The sequence below is a fragment of the Ostrinia furnacalis genome, unplaced genomic scaffold, assembly GCF_004193835.3.
Source record: "Ostrinia furnacalis isolate ACB-3 unplaced genomic scaffold, ASM419383v2 OfSCF1098, whole genome shotgun sequence".
Lineage (NCBI taxonomy): Eukaryota > Metazoa > Arthropoda > Insecta > Lepidoptera > Crambidae > Ostrinia > Ostrinia furnacalis.
The window spans coordinates 1258386-1280148 of NW_021131337.1; the positions used below are offsets into that span (position 1 = coordinate 1258386).

The 21763-nt window shown below is 38.2% G+C and overlaps 4 protein-coding genes across 6 annotated transcripts in view; 1 reads left to right on the forward strand and 3 right to left on the reverse strand.

Annotated features, from left to right (window-relative positions):
- Gart (trifunctional purine biosynthetic protein adenosine-3 Gart) overlaps window positions 1-21763 on the reverse strand; it is a 63698-nt gene that overhangs the window by 41482 nt on the left and 453 nt on the right. The window lies entirely within an intron of this gene.
- Window positions 564-16560, forward strand: LOC114351183 (Multi drug resistance 50). 2 transcript variants are annotated; one of them, XM_028302283.1, is made up of 23 exons: window positions 564-792; window positions 2934-2991; window positions 3674-3952; window positions 4176-4276; window positions 4353-4524; window positions 4657-4828; window positions 4934-5064; window positions 5471-5695; window positions 6179-6304; window positions 7445-7648; window positions 8197-8367; window positions 8612-8801; window positions 9059-9141; window positions 9426-9587; window positions 9796-9900; window positions 10090-10251; window positions 10337-10540; window positions 10888-11129; window positions 11431-11587; window positions 11910-12104; window positions 12583-12789; window positions 13226-13372; window positions 15751-16560. In XM_028302283.1, exons 1-23 carry the CDS (start codon window positions 698-700, stop codon window positions 15943-15945), a joined length of 3783 nt encoding a protein of 1260 aa, XP_028158084.1. In that variant the 5' UTR covers window positions 564-697; the 3' UTR covers window positions 15946-16560. The 2 variants fall into 2 exon arrangements, with proteins under 2 accessions (XP_028158084.1, XP_028158085.1); XM_028302284.1 differs by lacking the exon at window positions 564-792 and having other exon boundaries at window positions 2945-2991; window positions 3759-3952; window positions 15751-16044.
- LOC114351191 (methylated-DNA--protein-cysteine methyltransferase) lies at window positions 16574-17916 on the reverse strand. Its single transcript, XM_028302297.1, has 2 exons — window positions 17243-17916; window positions 16574-17107 (listed from the first exon to the last, which is right to left on the reverse strand). Exons 1-2 carry the CDS (start codon window positions 17558-17560, stop codon window positions 16862-16864), a joined length of 564 nt encoding a protein of 187 aa, XP_028158098.1. The 5' UTR covers window positions 17561-17916; the 3' UTR covers window positions 16574-16861.
- On the reverse strand, window positions 18205-20137 carry LOC114351190 (prostaglandin reductase 1). Its single transcript, XM_028302296.1, has 7 exons — window positions 19929-20137; window positions 19729-19831; window positions 19274-19459; window positions 19019-19137; window positions 18782-18936; window positions 18583-18688; window positions 18205-18482 (listed from the first exon to the last, which is right to left on the reverse strand). The coding sequence occupies exons 1-7, from the start codon at window positions 20092-20094 to the stop codon at window positions 18250-18252; spliced, it is 1068 nt and encodes a 355-aa protein (XP_028158097.1). The 5' UTR covers window positions 20095-20137; the 3' UTR covers window positions 18205-18249.

Consider the following 21763-nt stretch of genomic DNA (forward strand, 5'->3'; position numbering starts at 1 on the left):
GTACTGTAGTATGTATTTAGGTACCTGTACCTTTATTTTGAACCAGGTTAGAATGTTCTCACCCAAATCCATACATCTTCTCAACTCTCCCAATGTACCGAAATTTATACATAAATCCGAGAGAGAAGGAAGAGAAAACATTGACTTGAGATGGCCTAGGTGTTAACTGGGAGAGAATGCGCTATAAATCTTTTAGGAATTCGTATTTAAAGGTATTCTTCATCCATCGTATTAGAATACAAAGTAATGTTTTACTTACTGTTGACTATTATTATGCTTTAAATATGCAACAAAGTGTTATTAACTTGCTTAATACTGTGTAATATTATATTACGTTTAATACTTTAATACTCGTAAATTACATTAATAAACGCTTGGTGCCTTTTGCGTCCGTAATCTTACTCGTACATCCACACAAGTAAATCCTTCCAAACAGTCTTTATTTGTGTGTTATACCGTAGTAGTAGTAGGTAGGTATATCTATATGGGTAAAATACCAGAAAGATATTATTACAATATTTTATCAGAACGATAACTCGTATCATTTATAGTCTGATGGTGGCCAGTGGTTGATGGGAATTGGACGTGTCACCACGCAAGTGCTACACCTTGAAGTATTGAATCATTAAAATTGTATTTCTATGAAAAACTGGGAAGTGAAATTTATAAAAATTGAGTGCAAGTTGCAATCGGTGCAATGAAGAGCAAGGTGTATGATTTGAATGGAACGGGGAAAGAAAAAAATGGAGGATTGCCCAAGCCGGATTTTGTACCGAAGGACAAAAAGAATAAGTAAGTACCTATAATGTACCTACCTCTACCTATACTCGTATTATGTTCCACTAGTTGCTTAAAGTTAATAATTTTTCGTTGTTCCTTTTGATCAATTTGATTAATTTCCTTCAAATGTGAAAATTTTACGTTTCAACATTATTAAAAAGTATGAAAAGTCCATGTCCTGAAAAGGGGGAGTTTGCTTTAATTGACAGAAACAATTCGCTGAAACTTTGCAATTATTGTTCTTGAAATACAATCAAAGATTTATGCATTGTGAAATCTTTAATTTTATTTTGAAATCGAACAAAAGCTTTTACAGGCACTATCTTATCAATTTACAATAATTTCCAGAAACGCTTTCGGTTCGTTTCATTGACATCTATTTCGTTATGTGGTTTGGTAGGTAGGTACAATTACTTAGGTACAACTATGTAGAACAATTCTGTAAATTAAGTATTAACTGTGGATAAAGTTTAGTAATCCATTTGTGTTTTGTGCTTGTATGGCACTACTTGTACAGTCGAACAAACAATTTGTTACAAAATAACACTTAAAACAACTTCGTATAAAATGCTAATCTTTAGATTGATGTTTCGTCGTATGAATACGATTATACACACTACCAAGGGTGGCACTAAGTTCAATGTATGTATAACCTCATATCCTCTTTTGTGTTTTCTTGTACTGTTTATTTGTATTTGTGTGATGCGCAATGTAATAATGTGTTTTTTTCTTTCTTTCTATCAATCAACATGTTTCCAATGATTTATTTATAGGTTTTATTAACACGATGCCTCGTCAGGCAAATACAGGTAATATTTAACGAAACGTCTTTCGTCGACCGGGTTGCACCGGCCGTGGTCACAGGCTGACTGGAGCGTCGAATTAATTCAATTATGCAACGTAAATGTTTAAAATTAATTATTTTCTCAATTAATTAACCGTACATAATATCGAAAGTGCAAGGGCCCAAGTCAATTTAGTTTTATGGTAAGCTGATTGCTATCGACTGTACTGTTATTACCTAGATCGTAATTCACCAGGTTACTAAGGAGACGATACTGTTGTTGCTAGTATCAACAAATCGATAGTAAGCCACGTCAGGCGATTCGCTTTCCCAAGGCCAGGGCCACCCTCCCACAGGTGGTGTGAAAACCGTGATAACCAACCACCTTGCAATTTCACATCGCTAGTTTGGTCCGAAACTTTTCAGTTATCAAAGCAAGTCATGCATTCTTGGGGTGTGAATCACGATACGATCATGCATTAGTGGCGTCAATTAGAATTTTCCAGATAAGTAGTTTATTGCTATGAAATTTCAGCATATTTTCTTTTTAATAAAAAAATATCGCCTACATTCATGTACAATAGAACTGGCTTAGATCAGGCACCATTTTGAAGAATAATTCAACAAAAATGAAGTTAAATCCTTGAAATAAATAGCCGAGTTTGTAATTAAGGCTGTTGTTAAAATCAACTTTAAAAGCTATTCGTAGGTACGGCTATAATTTGTTATGTGGCGTATTGTAGTAAACTTCATTGTTTAGAACTTTAGAACTACAACCCTTAGAGGCCAAAACCCTAATGATGTCAAACTCTCTTTTTCGGTAATAAGTAATAAATCAGTGGCAAAAGGACTACAATAACAAAAGAAAACACAAGCTACAATGCTACGACGTGCTACGTTACTACGAGCTACAAGGCAAGGGTCGTACAGTTCGGTACTACGGAATTTGACTGCTGTATTTTTATGTAGTAATCTCAGTTGAGTGAAAGATTTGAGTAGCGTTTCAGTATTCGGCCGTCAGCGCAGTATATTGCATGTAAAATATATATACATACTCGTACATAACACGTGTGGTTATTAAAACACGCAATTGCAATAATCAAGACTAGCATCACCACAACACAACTGAGAGGAATCTTTGATTGAAAACAATTGATAACAATTTACTGCAATCTCGAATCTTGAAAACAGACTAACAATAGATTATTTACCCATCGACTGTATGTAACTAATAAAACCTACCAATAAACTAGGTACATAGTACTAACTACAACAATGCATAACACATCTAAATAGGTACAAAAAACGCGCGCGACGTTTTTAACTTTCATTTAATTAATTAAACTACAAAACTCATTTATTGTTGCAGTGATTCAGAACCTGAGCCAACTCCAGAAGAAGTACCGAGCGTTTCTTTCTTCAGTTTGGTACGAATAACTTCATTTAGAAATTCCTCTTGTAATCGACTCACCTTGCTACGAGACATCGTAAAATAGTAATATGATATTCAATAAGAGTGTTATTTATCTTTGCAAGATCAGCTTATCTCGAAGACATCGTAATCAGACAAATGATAAAACAACCTATTATGTACATTCATTTTGAACATTTCTAGTATTAGATATTATAAGAAGATTCACAGTATGATAAATATGATAATGAAGCACACGATTCTCTAAAATAGGGGTCTATCTAACACATCGGCAATTTTTCTGGTGCTGATAGGCGATTGCATCGGCTAATACCTGCCTACAAACCCGTTTGCTTCTTGTCTTTCTAAATGTATAACTTTAATTATGTAGCTTCGATTAAGTTTAACTACGGGCACGGATTGATTAAAAATGGTTATTAAGTATCAGATTGTTTGAAGATTTTATCGTCCCATTTTCACTTCCTAATGGAGTAATGGTTTTAAACAAAGCTTTATTTTTAACCACAACAACTGGGAAACTCTTAGCCGGTTTGTTTCATTCGCTCTCGTTAATTTTGAAGAAGAAAACATGGCAATGATGGCCATTTGCTGTCGCATATAATAGAAAAGTGCCGAAGACAAAAAAAACTGCGTTAGATATAAACCTAACAATAATTTCTTTTTTAATTCATTTACAGTATAGATTTGCAAGAACACAAGACAAATGCTATATAGCAGTAGGTATAATATGTTCCATACTGAGTGGTTGTTGCACCCCTCTAGACACACTTCTATTCGCGTCGCTGCTCCAAAGTATGGTGGACTACGGGATATCTCTCCAGATAGGACAGCCAGACCCAGACAGCTTTAAGATCGCCTTCACCGAGTTTGCTATTTACAACTGCATAGTGGGAGCAGCACTAGTCATATTAAGTTACACTGCCACTGTATTGATGAACATTGCTGCGTATAACCAGGTAATTGTAGAATAAGACACGGGACTATTCCCACCTCTTGTTCCCACTGCGGAAACTCTTTTGTAACCAGAATCTACAGCTTTATCGCTAACAAAAATTCTACTAGTGAAGGAAGACTCTAGAAACACAACACGGAATTGATAAAGAATACATCACACGACAGATAGATAAGACATAGATAACTTTAATTTAGATATCCATAATCATTTACGATTATTTTTAGGTATACAAAATTAGACAAGAATACCTAAAAGCAGCGCTGAATCAAGATTTCAAATATTTCGATGTCCACCAAACTGGGGACTTTGCTGTAAAAATGACGAAGTAAGTTTTTGCTCATCTTTTTTCAAACCTATTGAATGATCTTATATGTCCACTTACACACTTATTCCTTTTTCAGTGATTTAGTAAAACTAGAAGATGGCATAGGAGAAAAACTAGGCACATTTATTTTTTACCAGGCAGCATTTGTCAGTTCAATAATCATGGCTCTAGTCAAGGGATGGAAATTGGCACTACTCTGCCTGATATCTTTTCCCATAACGCTTACTCTTGTGGGCCTAGCTGGATTTGTAAGTAAATATTATTTATTCAGATTCAAGCGAAGTTACATTCTTCTAACATATTCAAGCAATGGAATTGAATTTTCATCTCCACGAGGTTTCATTAATGTCTCACGAAAACACGTCTTGTTATAACAACAGATTGCATCAAAGCTTTCGAAGAAAGAAGCGGTAGCTGCAGGCAAAGCAGGCTCTATCGCGGAAGAAGTAATCTCATCAGTACGCACGGTGTACGCCTTCAGTGGACAGCAAAAGGAAATCGATCGATACCAAGTACATCTTGCAGATTCGAGAAAGATCAACATAAAGAAAGGTAGGTTAATATGCACCAGATTGAGAGAAGCACCGTCCATTTGTGTCAGACTTCATGAGCCGACAATCATGTCGATTGTAATTTACTTCTTCATCCTTGTTGCAGGCTTCTACAACGGAGTGGCAATGGGTGTACTATTCTTCTGCATCTTCTGTTCCTATGCTCTATCCTTCTGGTTTGGGTATAAATTAATGGTTGAAGAACCAGAAAACTACGACGTCTATACCATGATCGCCGTAAGTCCCACTGCATTGCTATCGTCAAATTAATAGATTAAAGTGATGCTACACTGATAAATTAATGAAAGTCATCATGACTTCCAATTGCGTACAATTCTCATAAAAACAATTACATAACGAACAGATTAGTCCCATTAAGTCAAGGAGACTAATTCCGCCGCTGAGACTCCTGTGTAGCCAGAATAGCATAACTTTAAATAAAAACCCAAGACTGTTCCAAGAGGAAAGTGAACATAAAGTTCGAAAAGATCGACATTGACTGTGGATAGTGATAGTATAGAGAAGTAACATTTCAAGAGGCAAATACATAATTACAAAAAAACATAGTGGACTCTATCTAAAATACTACCAGGTTTCATGAAAATAATTTGGAGAAATGATTTGAAAATAAGAAATCTTTCAGGTATTCTTCGGTGTAATGATGGGTTCCGCCAACTTCGGTATTTCGTCCACACTTATGGAGGTGTTCGGCAGTGCTCGCGGCGCGGGCGCACAGATCTTCAACCTGATCGACAACGTGCCCACAATCAACCCACTGTTGGACGCAGGCACGAAACCACCATCAATCGACGGCAACATCGAGCTCAAGGACGTCGTATTCCAGTACCCTTCAAGGCCTGATGTTCCCGTGAGTATTACCTTTGTCATCTTTTTTTAGCGCTTGATGACGTACCTACTTATGTTTTGATTGTTTGACAAACGTATGCACTGATGCTAACTCATCAGTATTATTTAAAAAATCACTGGGAAGCTGTACTGAATGATATTCAAGGAATTTTGAGTTAAAAATGTCAAAATAATGTAATGCTGACTGTTGAATCAAGTAGGTACTTATTAATTCACATGGACATAGAATCATACACATCATTTAATTAAAATTATAAATATCTCGTACGTATAATCGGTCACGTACTTAAGCCTGATTAGTGGTTAGATAAAAAAAATATGTCGAGGACTAACTAACCGCCATGGCGCCATTTTATAAAGCTTTACATCCCGGTGTATAAGAAGGGAGCATCAATAGTTTTATTTTTCCAATAAGTCACACAATAATGGTGGTGCAGCCTAAAAGTGGCTAACTTTAGAAACCCGTGTTCGTTTTTGGCTACAGGTGCTGAAGGGCGTGAGCTTGAAAGTGTCCCGCGGGCAGTCGGTGGCTCTAGTGGGCCACTCTGGCTGTGGAAAGTCTACCATCATACAACTTATCTCGCGATACTACGACGTGGTCGGAGGCAGTGTATGTATCTATAATCTATATATATAAAAATGAAACCCGTTTCGCGTTGTCACGGCATCACGTGTGAACGGCTGAACCGATTTCGATAATTCTTTTTTTTAAATGTTTGTGGAAGTCCAAGGATGGTTCTTACGGAAAAAAATATTAAGAAAATCTCTACGCTAAGGCGGTACGAAGTTCGCCGGGTCAGCTAGTAATATTATAAAGCTGAAGAGTTTGTTTGTTTGTTTACTTGAACGCGCTAATCTCAGGAACTACCGGTTCGATTTGAAAAAATCTTTCAGTGTTAGATAGCCCATTTATCGAGGAAGGCTATAGGCTATATACCATCACGCTACGAGTAATAGGTGCAGAGCAAAAATGAAAAATTTTGCGAAAATGGGTTTTCACGCGTACGAAGTCGCGGGCACAGCTAGTTGAAGATATAATTAAATTGGTAAACGATTTCGCCTTGCAGAGTTTAGACCGAAAGTGTCGCGTTTGCCATGCTGATATCGGCCAAAATTGAATTCTTGCCATTTAAGTAAAATTAAACAAACTGAGAAAAAAAATTATTGGTCCTTGCCAGCCTGCTTGCGGACGAGGATCAGTCGTTGTGGAAAACCTTGGGGGGTCTTTATCCAGCAGTGGACGTCATTTGGCTGAAACGAACGAATCGGTCTTTGGTAACTGTAAATAATGTACTTACATAGGACATTAAATAATGTAACGTTATCAAACGATGGCTTGAATAGAAACAAAAGCCTAGCGTCGTTGTTCAGTCGCTATCTAGTCAACAGCTCTACACTATCTGTTAATACTGGTTATTACTGTACAATAAACAAATAAACTATAAATTGCAAGTCATGCCATGCCAACATGTGAATTATCGACGATATGAGCGTGAATACAACATGTGTGCCGCAACGTTTACAATTTTAAGCCTTTTGTTTTTCATAGAAACACATTACATAGTAAAGGCACACTTATCAACCCGGAAAGACTATCAATCGCGAGGCGAGGTGATTACGTTACGGTGCGGATGTGTGCGTTGCAGTACGGAGTTTCAAACAAAGAATACTGACAGCCTCGAGTTGATATGGTTACCATCCGTTTCCGCATAAAAGTGTGCTTCGTCCTTATACACGCCATTTGTTACAGGTGTTAGTGGACGGCAAAGACGTGCGCGAGCTGTCAGTGCGATGGCTCCGCGACCAAATCGGCCTGGTAGGCCAGGAGCCGGTACTATTTAACACCACGGTCCGCCAGAACATCCGCTACGGCCGCGAGTCCGTCACCGATGAGGAGATCGAAGCTGCTGCTAGACAGGCCTTCGCCCACCAGTTCATTATGAAGCTGCCGAAGGTATGGATATCCAATATGAAACATCTGTTTCTGATCTTTTGGCAGTTCTGTACTTAGGAGCCTTTTTCTTATTGCTGCTTTCTTCACTTTCTCTCACATTTCGTCCTTGACCATTTCAGGAACTCTATGTTTCAGGCAGTCTTTTAGGGCCTTGAAAGTTAGGACATAGTAACATAAGCAAAAATACGAGTTTTCCTAGTAAGGTAAAACAATAAATGAATTGGACTCAAATCAATTAGATTTGAAAACTATTCGACAGATAGTTTCAATTTCACTACGTCATAGCGTCTTTGTCAACAATTTCGAGGACATAATATTTCTTTACAAGATATTTATATATATCTATGTACAGACGACAGCACAAGAAGCTAAACATAGTGGCGTCTTATCTCGTTGTAATACAGGCTATTTTGCAACAAAAATGTATGATCTGATGTGCTGTCGCCTGTACATACAACTAGACCTCACGGAAATTAGGTAGACAGCTTGGACTATTCGAGCTTTAGATGCTGCGAGAAATATTTTTAAATTTCTGATTTTCTATGCAGGGTTATGACACTTTGGTGGGAGAAAGAGGGGCGTCTCTATCTGGCGGACAGAAGCAGCGCATTGCGATTGCGCGGGCGCTGGTGCGCAACCCGAGTATACTTCTGCTGGACGAGGCCACCAGTGCGCTGGATATGGCGTCAGAAGCTAAAGTGCAAAAAGCACTTGACAAGGTAATATGCTATGATATCAGGGTATTTATAGTTAATGGACAAAGAATACTTGTTTGAATGTAGGTATACAAAAATGCACATAGCTCGTAGAGACGATGGCCGTAAGGGCAAAAAAGTTTTCGCATTTGGCTGAAACGAACGAACGATAAAAAAATGAAGCAGTCTTTGAAACATCCATCCATACACAGTCAAATGAAAGATCCTTTAGTGAATTCTCCAACTGACCATTGCTTGATATTTATAGGCACAAGAAGGAAGAACTACCATTGTGATAGCTCACAGGCTTTCGACGATAAGAAACGTAGATGTGATATACGTGTTCAAAAACGGAACGATTGTTGAGAGTGGAAACCACGAGGATCTTATCAAAGCAAAAGGACATTATTATGACATGGTCATGATGCAAACGTTCCCTGGCAGTGAAGATGACGCAGGTAAGAAACTAAACTTTAAGGCTGAGTTGTACCACCTTATTTTAACCGTAACAATAACAATAACCGGTGCTTTTTGTATGGAGTTTTACAGACTTTTGACGTTTATAAAAGTTAAAGTAAGTTGATGCAACTCGGCTCATCAAACCCCAAGCGGTCACATAAGACCGCGTAACAATTGGTTTCTATTGTGTCTCGATTTTAGGAAGCTGAAATACATCAAAACATACGAGCATAAGTCGACTTTTATCTGTTTTCAGAAATAGTTAAACAACTCACTCGTGAAGTATCTGTAATAAGTGAAAAGGATGATGAAGAGGAAATCGTGGGCGGTAGTGGTGGTGTAAGTATTATTTTAATGGAAGATGCTGCATTAAAAATAAAATGAAACGAGCTCTATCTTTGGTGGCTTGATATGTCTGTACTTTTCACGCTAACCCTTGTTCAGTATTATTATTATTCAGTCTAAATCTTATAACTAACATTTTCAATGTATCGCTGTTGGTTTCTATAAATAAATAAATAAACCCAATTTTGGTAAAAAAGCAGGTGGTGGGACGTAGAAAAATTCATAAGCCAGTGAGAAATCTTCAAACTGTATCGTCTTCAATGATATTGTAATTTCAGGAAGTGGTTGAAGCTGAAGAGGAAAACACAGAAGTATCTTTCTGGAAAGTAGTGAAACTGAACAAGCCCGAGTGGAAGTCTGTGAGCCTCGCAAGTTTATGTTCTTTCGTCAGCGGATTTTCTATGCCATTGTTAGCAGTTATCCTTGGTGACTTCATTAATGTAAGTTGTTATTATTATTATCTTTGCTGGAATTGGCTTATCTTTATGTCTAGATCTTTAGGTATAAAACAAAGTAAAAATTTGATAAAATAAGAAGAGACATCAGAACATTTTGGCTGTTATTTAGCACATTACTTTACCAGTGTTACATGATGCCACAAAGTTTATTTTGGTGTGTCGTTATTTTCAAATTCATATTACTTTTCAGGTTCTGTCAAATCCGAACCCTGACGAAGTTTTACCCGAAGTACGCAGATTCGCGCTGATATTCGTCGGAATCGGTGTCTTCTCCGGTATCACAAACTTCATAACGGTGATATATTTTTGTTATTACAATTTGACTTTCACGAGTTTAACAACCTACGATAACACGTGACTTTTATGTTTCAAAACAACAACAATATAGTTCAGCAGTCTTGAGCGCTAATTTTCATGGTACCAAGTAATCAACGAGCGACTTCCAATTTCAAAGAGCCTATAATAATTATTGTGATGATTTCAGGTATTCTTTTACGCGATAGCAGGTGAATACTTAACGGAAAGATTGCGAAAAGTGATGTTCCACCATATGCTTCAACAAGAAATAGCATTTTATGACGATAAGAATCACTCAACGGGAGCTCTTTGCGCTAAACTCTCTGGAGAAGCAGCTCAAGTGCAAGGAGTAAGAAGAATTGCTCATATTTATAAAGGCTTATGGCATTGCATTTAAGGTTCATTTACTAAACAGGTCCATCTATTGTTTTCAGGCAACAGGACAAAGAATAGGCACCGTTCTTTCGGCAATAGGCACTTTTGGGTTCGCTCTTGTACTGGCCCTCATATACGAATGGCGAGTTGGTTTAGTAGCGCTTGCTTTCGTTCCATTGATGGCCGGAATCTTGTACAAAGAAGGCAGAATGGTTAGCGCTGAAAGTTTCGGAACTGCGAAGACAATGGAAGCAAGTTCTAAGGTACATTCAACTTTATATTCACCAAAGGCACCAACCAGGTCAAAGTAAATATCTACAACTTGCTGGACTAATGATATCCTGTCAATATAATTCGCATCTCGTGGAAATAGGAACGTATAATTTTCCCAAAATGTTTTTTCTTTCCCTGGACTTCAATGAATATTTAAAAACCGGTCGTTTTAGTTAGAACTTCGCGATTAGCAACACATGTAACGATTATTTTTTTAGCAATAAATTATTCCCTCTCTGCAATATCGAACGACTTCGCCGGGTAAGAAATGCCCAAATAACTATCAGACTCTAATCGTATGTAGCTAATATTAATATCGGCATATTTCTCAAATTAGATAGCAGTAGAAGCAGTATCAAACGTGCGCACAGTGGCATCGCTTGGCAGAGAGGGGCAGTTCCTCAAGGATTACGCCACTCAACTCCTCCCGGCTCTGCACCTGGCCAAGCGTTCAGCGCACTGGCGCGGCATTGTGTTCGGCCTCTCACGAGGTCTCTTCAACTTTATTTACGCTGCGGCGATGTACTACGGAGGGATACGCATCATTTACTACGGCGTGGACTTTGCCTTGGTTTTGAAGTAAGTATTTAGTTAGAAGTCTGTCATAAGACAATTTACTAGCTGCCAGCAGTTACTAGAGAATTAAATTCGATGGAACGATGAGAGAAGATTTCAATAGCGTTCCAGGATGGTAAAAAAGGGAGATCTTACTTACATGGCGTTCCTTGAAGGAGAGCCTTTAGAGAAATGTATGATGTTGAAGTATGTACCTACCTACTTGAAATTGGTTTAACAATGAAGCATCATCACATCATGCAGAAAGCAAAAGATTAATTTTAGTCCTTATTTCAACGACTACAAGTGTTAAAATTTATTCTAGATCAGCACAAGCCCTTCTGATGGGTGCATCGTCAGCTGCCCAAGCATTTGCGTTTGCGCCTAATTTCCAAAAGGGAATCAAGGCGGCAGGGCGCGTCACTGGGCTGTTGAACAAACGATCGAAGATCACCGACCCAGCAAATCCGATTGAAAACTTCGTAAGTTTGCATCTGTTTTTTACTAACTACCGACACAACGCAACAACATTAATTGAACCTTAACGAGACATTTCCACCTCTTTCCCATCGCTGCAACTTCTGAGTAGCTACGATCTACCGCTTGAGCGCCGATAAAAACCCAATCAGGGAAGGTCAATTTTGTCCCGGAGGAAAGATAACTGTCATTGGACCCGCATTGAAATGAATCTAAAGTCTGAAACATGGAAGTTGGAAATTCAGGATGGACTTTCTAATTGCGACTTTGACTAACTTACAAAAGTATGAATATTTTACTTATAAAAACACCATTATAATTTTCCAGAAAGGAACCGGAGAAGCAAGTCTGCAAGAAGTTAACTTCAGATACCCAACTCGGCCCCTGATACAAGTGCTCAAGAACTTAAATCTAGAAGTGGAGAGAGGCAAGACCGTCGCTCTCGTTGGCAGCAGCGGTTGCGGAAAGAGCACTGTTATTCAGCTACTTGAAAGATATTATGACCCCGACGATGGAATTGTGGTAAGTTATCTTAAGTGAATTAGAGAGAATACGTCCCAATTCTGGGAAGTGCAAAACATTCACGCTTTAGTTATACGGACTACTAAAGGCGGAGAGGAAGTAGGTTGCACAAATGACTAATTATAAAATGATATTGCATAGGCCCGCATCCAGTTATTTCCCGCGACCTTCAACAAATCATCAGTCTACCTAGGGGAAGGCCTGTCCACATTGCCGACCTGTTCAGTAGTCCGTGGTCGCCAATCGAGAACGTTTGTGCCCCAACAAACGGCCATCAGCTCTACGAGCCATGTGCTCTGCCTTCTGCCACTTAGGTTTAGCAATTCTGCGAGCTAAGTTGGTCAATTTGGTTTTCCTTAGGAAATCCTTCGAGGAGACCTATGTCCAGCTGTGAACGTCATTTGGCTTAGTGAAACGAACGAACGATTACATAGGACGGGACATCCCAGATAAGATTTCAAGGTTTTTAAATTTTCAGGCGCAAGACGGTACGCCTCTGCCAAAACTCCGGCTAGCTGATGCAAGAAAAGCCATCGGCTTCGTTCAACAGGAGCCCGTGCTGTTCGACCGAACAATTGGCGAGAACATCGCTTATGGAGACAACTCCCGGAGAGTTGTCATGGACGAGATAATTCATGCAGCGCAGCAAGCTAATATACACAACTTTATCACATCTTTGCCATTGGTGAGTAACGGTTTCATCAGAAACTTCAATAGCAAACAGTTGAAATTTGGTGAAAAGAACTTTTGTCATTGATAGCATTTTGATTTCAAATTTTATTGGCACGAACACGATCATGCGGTTTTTCGCGCGATATGGGTCAGAGAACACCGCTAATTAGGTATTATACTTTTGCTAGACATGCACCGTTACATCCGACACAGGCACAGGCGACTTCACACAGCAGAGGCCATGCCCTAATATAGCCAGTAACTCGTATCCTCAAGAGTTATCGCAGGGCCATCTTTAACCTGTGAGCCCTGGGCACTCAAAGCAGCCCTTTTCAAATTTTCAATCTAAAAATAGTTGCTTTTTTGAGAGCAGAAGGGTCGATCGATGGGCCCGATGCTCAGTGGGAATGATACTTAGCAGAATTTAATAAATGTGCACCTCACCACAGGGCTACGACACGAACATCGGCTCGAAGGGCACGCAGCTGTCCGGCGGGCAGAAGCAGCGGGTGGCCATCGCGAGGGCCCTCGTACGCCGACCCCAGATGCTGCTGCTCGACGAGGCCACCAGCGCGCTCGACACCGAGAGCGAGAAGGTAATATTTAACCTATGGTGCGTCCACACTGGGCGCACGGGCTCGCGAGGCACACTCGACATGCTGCTCACTCAAGAGCAGGGTGAGCAGGATGACAGCGTGCCGCGCGAGCTCGTGCGCTTAGTGTGGACGCACCGCTAGGCGCAGACCACTGACTTTTAGTTGGCCGATAGTAGAGTCGGGCTGTTAATCAGTATGGAGATGTATGAAAGTGCGCACATTACACCGATTTGGTAACGGCCAGTTCTTCATACAAATTGAAATCGGGCCCAACCGCCCAACTGTCGGCCGTTTGGTGTAGTGGTTCGAAACGGACTACTATTCCAGAGGTAGCGGGTTCGATTCCCGCACAGTACAAACATTTGTGTGCATGAACATATTTGTTTGTATTGGACTGGGTGTTTTCTAACTATGTATAATAAGTATGTATTTACGAAAAAAAAAAAACTATTTAAGTACGTTTATATCCGTTGTCTAGTACCCATAGTACAAGCTTTGCTTAGTTTGGGACTAGAAGCGCAGTGTAAAATGTCTAAGGATATTTAAATTTAAACTAAAAGTCGGTGGTCTGCTTATAGACCATTATCGTATGTACGACATTAAAGTCAGTGGCCTTCAGAATAGATTCACATACAGGCCTGAAACTTTTGAAAACAACCCATCGGATTTTGAGGGTAGCTTAACCAGTACTTAAGCAGTGCTATAACGGAACATACTCTTGATGTTCCGTTATAGCACTGCGAGCATTGGTCAGTGCTATCAATGGGAGCACTGAAGGAATAGGGATCGCAATGAGTACTAGGTATATCAGCTACGAGGGGCGGCTGAAAAGTTTTGAGCCTAAGTATCTTCAAGTGTAATTATTGACTCGCGCTAAATTTAATTAATTTGCCAATAACCTCTTTAGTATACGTACAAAGTTTCATTTCATTAGCGTCATCACGCTTTTAGAAATTAATCCGTAAACATCATCATGTCTCAGTCATCCGCGCAATGTACGAAATTGAAGTACACAGTTGTCATAAAATTCCTCAAAAAGAAGAACAAAACGCTGACGATAACATTTGAAGAGATGTCTACAGTTTATGGGGAGTCTGGGCCTTCATTTGCCATCATGAAAGATTGGATCGGATAGTTCAAGCATAGCAGGGAGTCGCTAAAAGATGACCGCAAGTCTGGCCGCCCTGACTTTCGCCATTAACGAATAAAATAATGAAAATTTAAAGAATCTTGCTTTAAAGATTAGCGAATTAAGCTGTGACAGATAGCTAAAGCCATAGGCATTAGCAAGGAACGTATCGGCGATATATTTCATACTCATTTGCACATGAAATAGGGGTCCGCGCGATGGGTGCCAAAAATGCCCACGCCACTCGACAAACAGTGTCGAGTCACAACTTCGCAGGAGTTTAAGGATATCTTTGGCCATAATCCTAACATTTTTTTTCTTACATTGTCACTATTGATAAATAATAGATCCGGCAGTACGATCTAGAGTTAAAATCAGAGTCAATGTAATGGATTCAAAAGGGAAAACGCCGCCGCGGAAATTCAAAGTGGAGCGATCGATCCCAAGCTCATAGCCACTATTTTTGGGATTGTGAAGGAATTTTATTCATTAACTATCTACTTTTAAAAAACTACAATAAACGGTGATTATTATGCTGTACTAATGATAAGAGTGCGTCAAGTGGTTGTTGAAATATTAAGAGGCAAACTGGCGAAAGGAAATCTGTTATTGCAAGACAATTCGCCCGCGCACACCGCGCATGTTGCATGGCTTGCCCCGGGTAAAACTGGATTTCAAGAAATTAATCACCCACCACACAGTTTAGTCCGAATCCCTAGCTATTTTGTCTAATTCTCAAATTGGAAAAAATACCTCCATTTTTGAGTGACAAAGAAATGGAGGCGGCGTTAAAGGCTCATTTCGAAGGCAAAGATTACAAAAATTTTTTCAGTGGGTTAAAAGCTCTTTTACACAAATGTAAGAAGTCCGTTGTATTAGAGCGAGATTAAATAGAAAAATTTATTTTTTATACTTTTCTATCGGCATTTTTAATACCTTAGGCTCAAAACTTTTCAGCCGCCCCTCGTATATCGTAACATACACTATGACACAACTTGTAAGCTAATCGATGGCGAACACAAAAGAGACATGCTTTTAGTGAATTGAGAGCCATTTCACAAAAATATTAAAGGCATCACATGGCATGAACAAATTACGATGAATTTTGTGTAACTTACGATCTCTTAGACCTCAACACCATTATGCATCGTACAGTCGACAGCACATCAGACCATTCATTTTTGCGATGTACCATCTAATGCCGCAGTCTTTATCTTGCTACCATCATACTAACTCCAAACCCTTGCAGGTGGTGCAAGAAGCGCTGGACGCCGCGAAGGCAGGACGCACGTGCGTGCTCATCGCGCATCGGCTCAGCACCGTGCGCGACGCTGACGTCATCTGCGTGCTTAGCGAGGGCCGCGTGGCCGAGAGCGGCACGCACGCCGAGCTGCTGCAGCTCAAAGGACTCTATTACAACCTTAATAAGAGCGGGTATACGTAAATTACAAATCGAAACGCCGATTATTGTAACTACACTGTATAGATCGTTTCATCCACGAAGACGCGCCCCACCAATTTTTTGGGCGCGGGAAGCGCGGGGTGCGAGAATTGATCCGATCAATCCGAGCGTCATTATTGTAGTGTGCGTGCACTCATGGATAATTTAGCGTGTACCGATAACACTCAAACATTAGCGGAAGAATGTTGGGGCGCGTCTTCGTGGATGAAACAATCTATACGAGATTAAAATAAATCGATTAGATTGAAATAAATCGTGTAAGATTGTTAAATAATTATGATGTTGCTGTCATTCAAATATTACAATCTTAATAAGTGAGTAAGTACACTAGAAATAAATTGTGTATGTAAAATAACAATGTACTTAATAAGAATAATGTATCATATTATCTACAGACCTTTCAATGAATTCTATTACCACCTTATTAAGAGCAAATCTGAAAGTGAAATGGTACTAGAACAATACATATTATGTAAGTAAAGCATTTCTATGATAATAATAATTAATTTATGTCATGAGTAAATTGACTAGTGCTAATAATTATTATTGTGTTCCCTAATTAGTGATCCTACATGTATGTAAAATATGAGATTATTAGCTATTTTACAAAAACCATTATTATTAAAATATCATATGAATTATGAATGTAAAATAATATTAGTTCTAAGTATTAAATACCAAAGTAAGAAATTACTCTGGTAACAATTCCTATCCTTTTAATATTTCTACATGTTTGTGATTACATTTTATTTTTTTAATAAAACTGTGAAGTATTATCCTCTATTTATTAATAATAATAACATTTAAGAAACACTTAAGACATACTTAAATACTACTTGATCACATAATAATGAGGTAAAAGTTACAACAAGGCACATTTAATGTTCCAAAAAGTAAATTACGAATTATTCTTCTTTTCATGATTTAACAGCCATTCTTTCCTATCTACTCCACTGCTGAATCCTCCACCTTTAGCGTTGGAAGCAACGAGTCGATGGCACGGTACTACTAGAAGGTGCGGATTGGCTCCGCAGGCTGCACCGATAGCGCGAGAACTACTTGCTGAACGTCCAAGTGATTTGGCTAGGTCTCCGTATGTCTGAGTTGAGCCATACGGCATTTTCAACAATTTCTTCCAAACATCCTAAAATAGTTATTTATGTCAGTAAAGCCAAGGATGACTTGTTTTTAATCTAAACCTTATATTATATCAACTTTTAGATCAACCTGTCTATAATTTAAATACCACTTAGTAAGTATAATATATTTCAGTTCATACCTTTTGAAAGTCTGTGCCAATCATTTTTAAAGGCACAGTGAACTTCTTGAGCTTGCCGTCTAAATAAGCGGCAAGTTCTTCTTCAAATTTTATCAATACTTCATTCTTTTCTTCAACAAAGCTACAAGAAAGCTTTTTGGATATACTTTTAATGGTGCTCTCATTGTTCTTTGAATCTTCGAAGCAAACCATATACAGGTAACTGTCGTCAGCTACAGCAGTGATATCACCAAGAGGAGAGTCAAAAGTATAATAATAAACAGAACATTCTGAATTATTAACAGAATATTTAGTAAAAATATGGTTAAGAGAAGTCATTGTCTGCGAACAAACATTTAATACTTTACTAATGAGCTAGTAAGAGCAATGCTTTCAATATTCATTTAATGTTTAAGTTTTCATTAAATTAATTCAAATAAATCACTGAAAAACGAAATGAAAACAATATTCTTCGACTCGCGCGCTCAAAAAACGTCAACAACTGTCAACAAAATTGACAAAAACATCAAGCTAAAGGCAGTTACACAAGTAGGAAAAAACGTTACCGTTATCGGTCAATAATATTAAATAAATCCCAACTAATATTATAAATGCGAAAGTAACTCTGTCTGTCTGTCTGTTTGTCTGTCTGTTACGCTTTCCCGCTTAAACCTCGCAACCGATTTTGATAAAATTTGGCATAGAGATAGTTTGAGTCCCGGGAAAGAACATAGGATAGTTTTTATCCCGGTTTTTGAAACAGGGACGCGCGCGATAAATTTTTTCTGTGACAGACAAAATTCCACGCGGGCGAAGCCGCGGGCGGAAAGCTAGTAGTGTATAATCTTCTTCCATACAGGGTAGCCCAGCCAGCCAGACACAGACATTTTTTAGAAAGTTGTATTAAGGACCTAGTTGTATCAGTTACATAATATGCGACCAATTTTATTACTAAAAATGTATTCTGCATAAATAAAAAACAATTTATTGATCATCTTTATTTTCATTGATAAGTAGGTATTTCTATCTCACTTGACCTTGACAACAGCTTTGCCCGTGTTCTCTCCGCGAAGCATTCCAACTAAAGCATCCACCATATTGTCAAAGCCATGGTATACTTTTTCTTGATATTTAAGTTTACCATCTTTCAACCAATCCAAGTTAGCATTAATACCTTCTTCCCACCGATTGAACCATCTGTTTACTAAAAATCCTTCTACCTTTAACTCCTTGAAAACTATTGCAGGTTGAAGAATAGTAACTGGAAATATTACAGTAATATAAAATATCAAGATAAACGATAATAATCATAGCCGTTAGTTTGAAGATTCGATAATATAATCATAAATAAATAAAATTACCTTTAGGTAATGTAGCATCATTATAAGAGGATATGGAGCCACACACAGCAACTCGACCATAATGATTCATATGACTCATTATAGTAGAGCTGATTTCACCACCAACCTAAAAATATTAGTTACATTTAACATTTATTACTTAATAGTTATTCAAAATTGAATAGGTACAATTAATGAGAATTAAAGGAACTCAACTCACGTTATCAAAATAGCAGTCCACTCTGTCAGGAGCTGCTTCCCTTAATGCACTTTTAATATTGGTTGTCTTGTAGTTAAATGCATAATCAAATCCGAGTTCTTTTGTTAAATAGTCGCACTTCTCATCAGTACCAGCAAAACCTATAACTCGACATCCTGGAACCAAAAAGTAGGTATATGGTTTAATCTGTGCATGTTAAATTTATTTACCTACTTACTAATTTTTAAGAATACAGACCCATAATTTTCCCTATCTGTCCCACATGTGACCCTACCGCACCAGCAGCTCCAGTTATTGCGATAGTTTCCCCAGGTTTTGGCTTACATATCTCCTTTAGGCCAAAGTAAGAAGTATTCCTAAAATATATTTTGAGAATTAATAACATTTTAACTAATAAGTTATATAAATATTTATGGCTCAGACAGATAAATATTATGAGCGAGCACATACTATAATTAAAATTATGTCATCAGAGATAAATCTTATCCTTACCCGGGCATACCCAATATTCCTAATCCAAGAGATACGCAGTGCGGACTTAAATCGGGCAACAATGTTAGCGGCAAGAAACCCAACCGTGGAGGAGCCTCAGGCTTGCAAATGGTATGTGTCCGCCAACCAAATGACCCAGCAACATATTTTCCGACAGGGAACTTATCGTGACGACTTGCAATGATCCTATGACAAGAAATAAGTATAGCCTGACCAGGAACATAAAAACCCTGAATTATTTCAGTTTTTAAATAATTTCGTATGAATAAATAAGTCGAAAAAAATTGTTGAATTTAACAAAAAATGTAAGTAATGCCATTCCATTCTTTGAAGTGGTCTTATTAATGCCCTAGAGTTCCAGGAAATCAAAAAGAACACGTTGTATAAAAAGGTTAAATACGCGTGAAGTCAATTAATATCATAATAATAATGGTACTAGTTATTGCAAAAATTACTTAGCAACTTGTCCGCCTATCATATCCGTTGGTAATTTATAACCAATCATATAAGCACGCATGTAAGGATCAACGCTTAAATATTCAGCCTCAGTCAGTATTTCTGAAAATCAATTAAGAAAAAATGTTGAGTGGATTGCATAATGGAGGCCAAAACTTGTACAATAAATAGTATTAACACCTTGTCTTAGTTTACTTACCACCATCTTGCAGCTCCGGAAGTTCTTCTTCTATTATTTTGAAGTCAGATTTTTTAGGTTCTCCTTGAAAGTATTTGGTTAGGACATATTTTTGAGATTTAACTTTTCCAATATTACTAGAATATAAGCGCATTGAATTAAACATGGCTTTATATAACTTTGCCATTTTTGTATATTATTTACCCTGAAATGAGAATTTTTCGTTTAATATTCATTATCATTATAGGTCGCGTAACGAGAGTTGAGGCCATCAACACAAGCAAAAAGGATGATGGGCATATTGGGCGTTAAACCAACAGAAACAAAAAGTATACTAAATTAAAGCTTAATACTAGTACTTCATTTCATAGTATGACGACAATCCTGAAATACGCGGGGATACGGAGATAGAGGTCGTTGAATATGCAATGTTTCCATAGTATTTCACATCACATTAGGGTAATAAAAATAGTATATTAGGTCAATTAGATTGCTTTTATCGATCATATTGCGAGTATTGTATCATATGTTACTATCGACTATATTATATCGATTTAGTAAGTAGGTATGTATACCGAATAAATCATAATCGATTATTCGATTGCAATAATCGATTATATTGCTGAAAATAAGGAATTGAAATAACAATCAAATGATAGTAATGATGGTAATCAATAAAATCGATTAATCGAATTGTTAATCGATACATCGATATTTGGCAATATCGATTAATAATCGATCCGTGATCGATTATGCGACACTACTACTTAACTGGTAGAAATCCCCTNTCGCAGCAAGACTCGCATTTATTTAAATCGTCTTGCGGAGTAATCCTTCTGTACCTGTACTATTACTTATTCTGTGGTGAGGTGCGCTGAATTTTGTCAGTGTGTGCGTGCGCGCCGCATACGTATTGGCGCGCGCTCACATACAAACCGCGCTCGGTGCGTTTCTATGAAGATGACCTACTCATTTGTATTTACTCTGCTAAGAGCTTTGCCGTTTTGGTCAGAATGAAATTGAACACAGGCTTGCTTGCAGATCGTTTACGGAAAGTGCGAACAAGGGAACATCTTCATGTGGGCGGTTGTCGTGGAACCATTACGACTGTGACGATCTTTATCATCAAAAAATTAGATCTCGCAGGATTCAAATTGGCGATCGCTGGATTCGCAGTCTAGTTTACCACTTCACAGCGGCTATTATAGACCAGAAAGCTTGTGTAACCGAGTTTGCAGTATCAGAAGCCGATGGTCTACCACCATCGGCATTTGCATCTACCAAATAGGGAACTCTCCAAACTAGTTGCTATAAACCAGGATATTTAAGTGAATGCAGTGAATCGTACTCCAATGGCTGATCACTCTCTCTGATTGCTGATTTCTCTTTTGATTTGAGACATACAATGGAGGACTTCCGCAGCTCACAAAGTAAGCTGCTGTTCCAAGTAAACATGCCTTAAGGAAAGTTCGAGGTACAGTGCTGTTATCACTGAAATGTAGTATCAAGTATATTTCTTCTGACAAAACTTAATCAAAACCTGTCACTGGGTATCACGACATTGCTCCACATTCTTTAAAAAAATCGTCGTAAACGAGATAATGAATGGGTCAGAGTTGATGCGATAAAAATAAAGAGTTTGGTCTTCAGTGCACTGATATAGTAATTGGCGTATTGCTTTCATATCTTTACATATCTGTAGGTAGGACATAAAGATGAAACAATAATTGGAAATAGTTGATAATGTACGATCCCGTAACAAGTAGAAGAGAATGGTCATCGTGAGAGCACAGGTAAGAGCTAGTATGTTGTCCAATTTTAAGACGATTACTCGCGGCTCCGTTTCGATGGCTTCG

What these genes read in the sequence shown, in the direction of transcription:
- LOC114351183 (XM_028302283.1), top strand. Translation starts at nt 698, where the DNA reads ATGAAGAGCAAGGTGTATGATTTGAATGGAACGGGGAAAGAAAAAAAT. An exon ending in ACATTGCTGCGTATAACCAG is followed by an intron (nt 3,953 to 4,175) that starts GTAATTGTAGAA and finishes GATTATTTTTAG; the next exon opens with GTATACAAAATTAGACAAGA. An exon ending in AAGCAGCTCAAGTGCAAGGA is followed by an intron (nt 10,252 to 10,336) that starts GTAAGAAGAATT and finishes TATTGTTTTCAG; the next exon opens with GCAACAGGACAAAGAATAGG.
- LOC114351191 (XM_028302297.1), bottom strand. Translation starts at nt 17,560, where the DNA reads ATGACTTCTCTTAACCATATTTTTACTAAATATTCTGTTAATAATTCA. An exon ending in TTGGCACAGACTTTCAAAAG is followed by an intron (nt 17,108 to 17,242) that starts GTATGAACTGAA and finishes TAACTATTTTAG; the next exon opens with GATGTTTGGAAGAAATTGTT.
- LOC114351190 (XM_028302296.1), bottom strand. Translation starts at nt 20,094, where the DNA reads ATGGCAAAGTTATATAAAGCCATGTTTAATTCAATGCGCTTATATTCT. An exon ending in TGGACTGCTATTTTGATAAC is followed by an intron (nt 18,689 to 18,781) that starts GTGAGTTGAGTT and finishes TAATATTTTTAG; the next exon opens with GTTGGTGGTGAAATCAGCTC. An exon ending in TGATGCTACATTACCTAAAG is followed by an intron (nt 18,483 to 18,582) that starts GTAATTTTATTT and finishes TAATATTTCCAG; the next exon opens with TTACTATTCTTCAACCTGCA.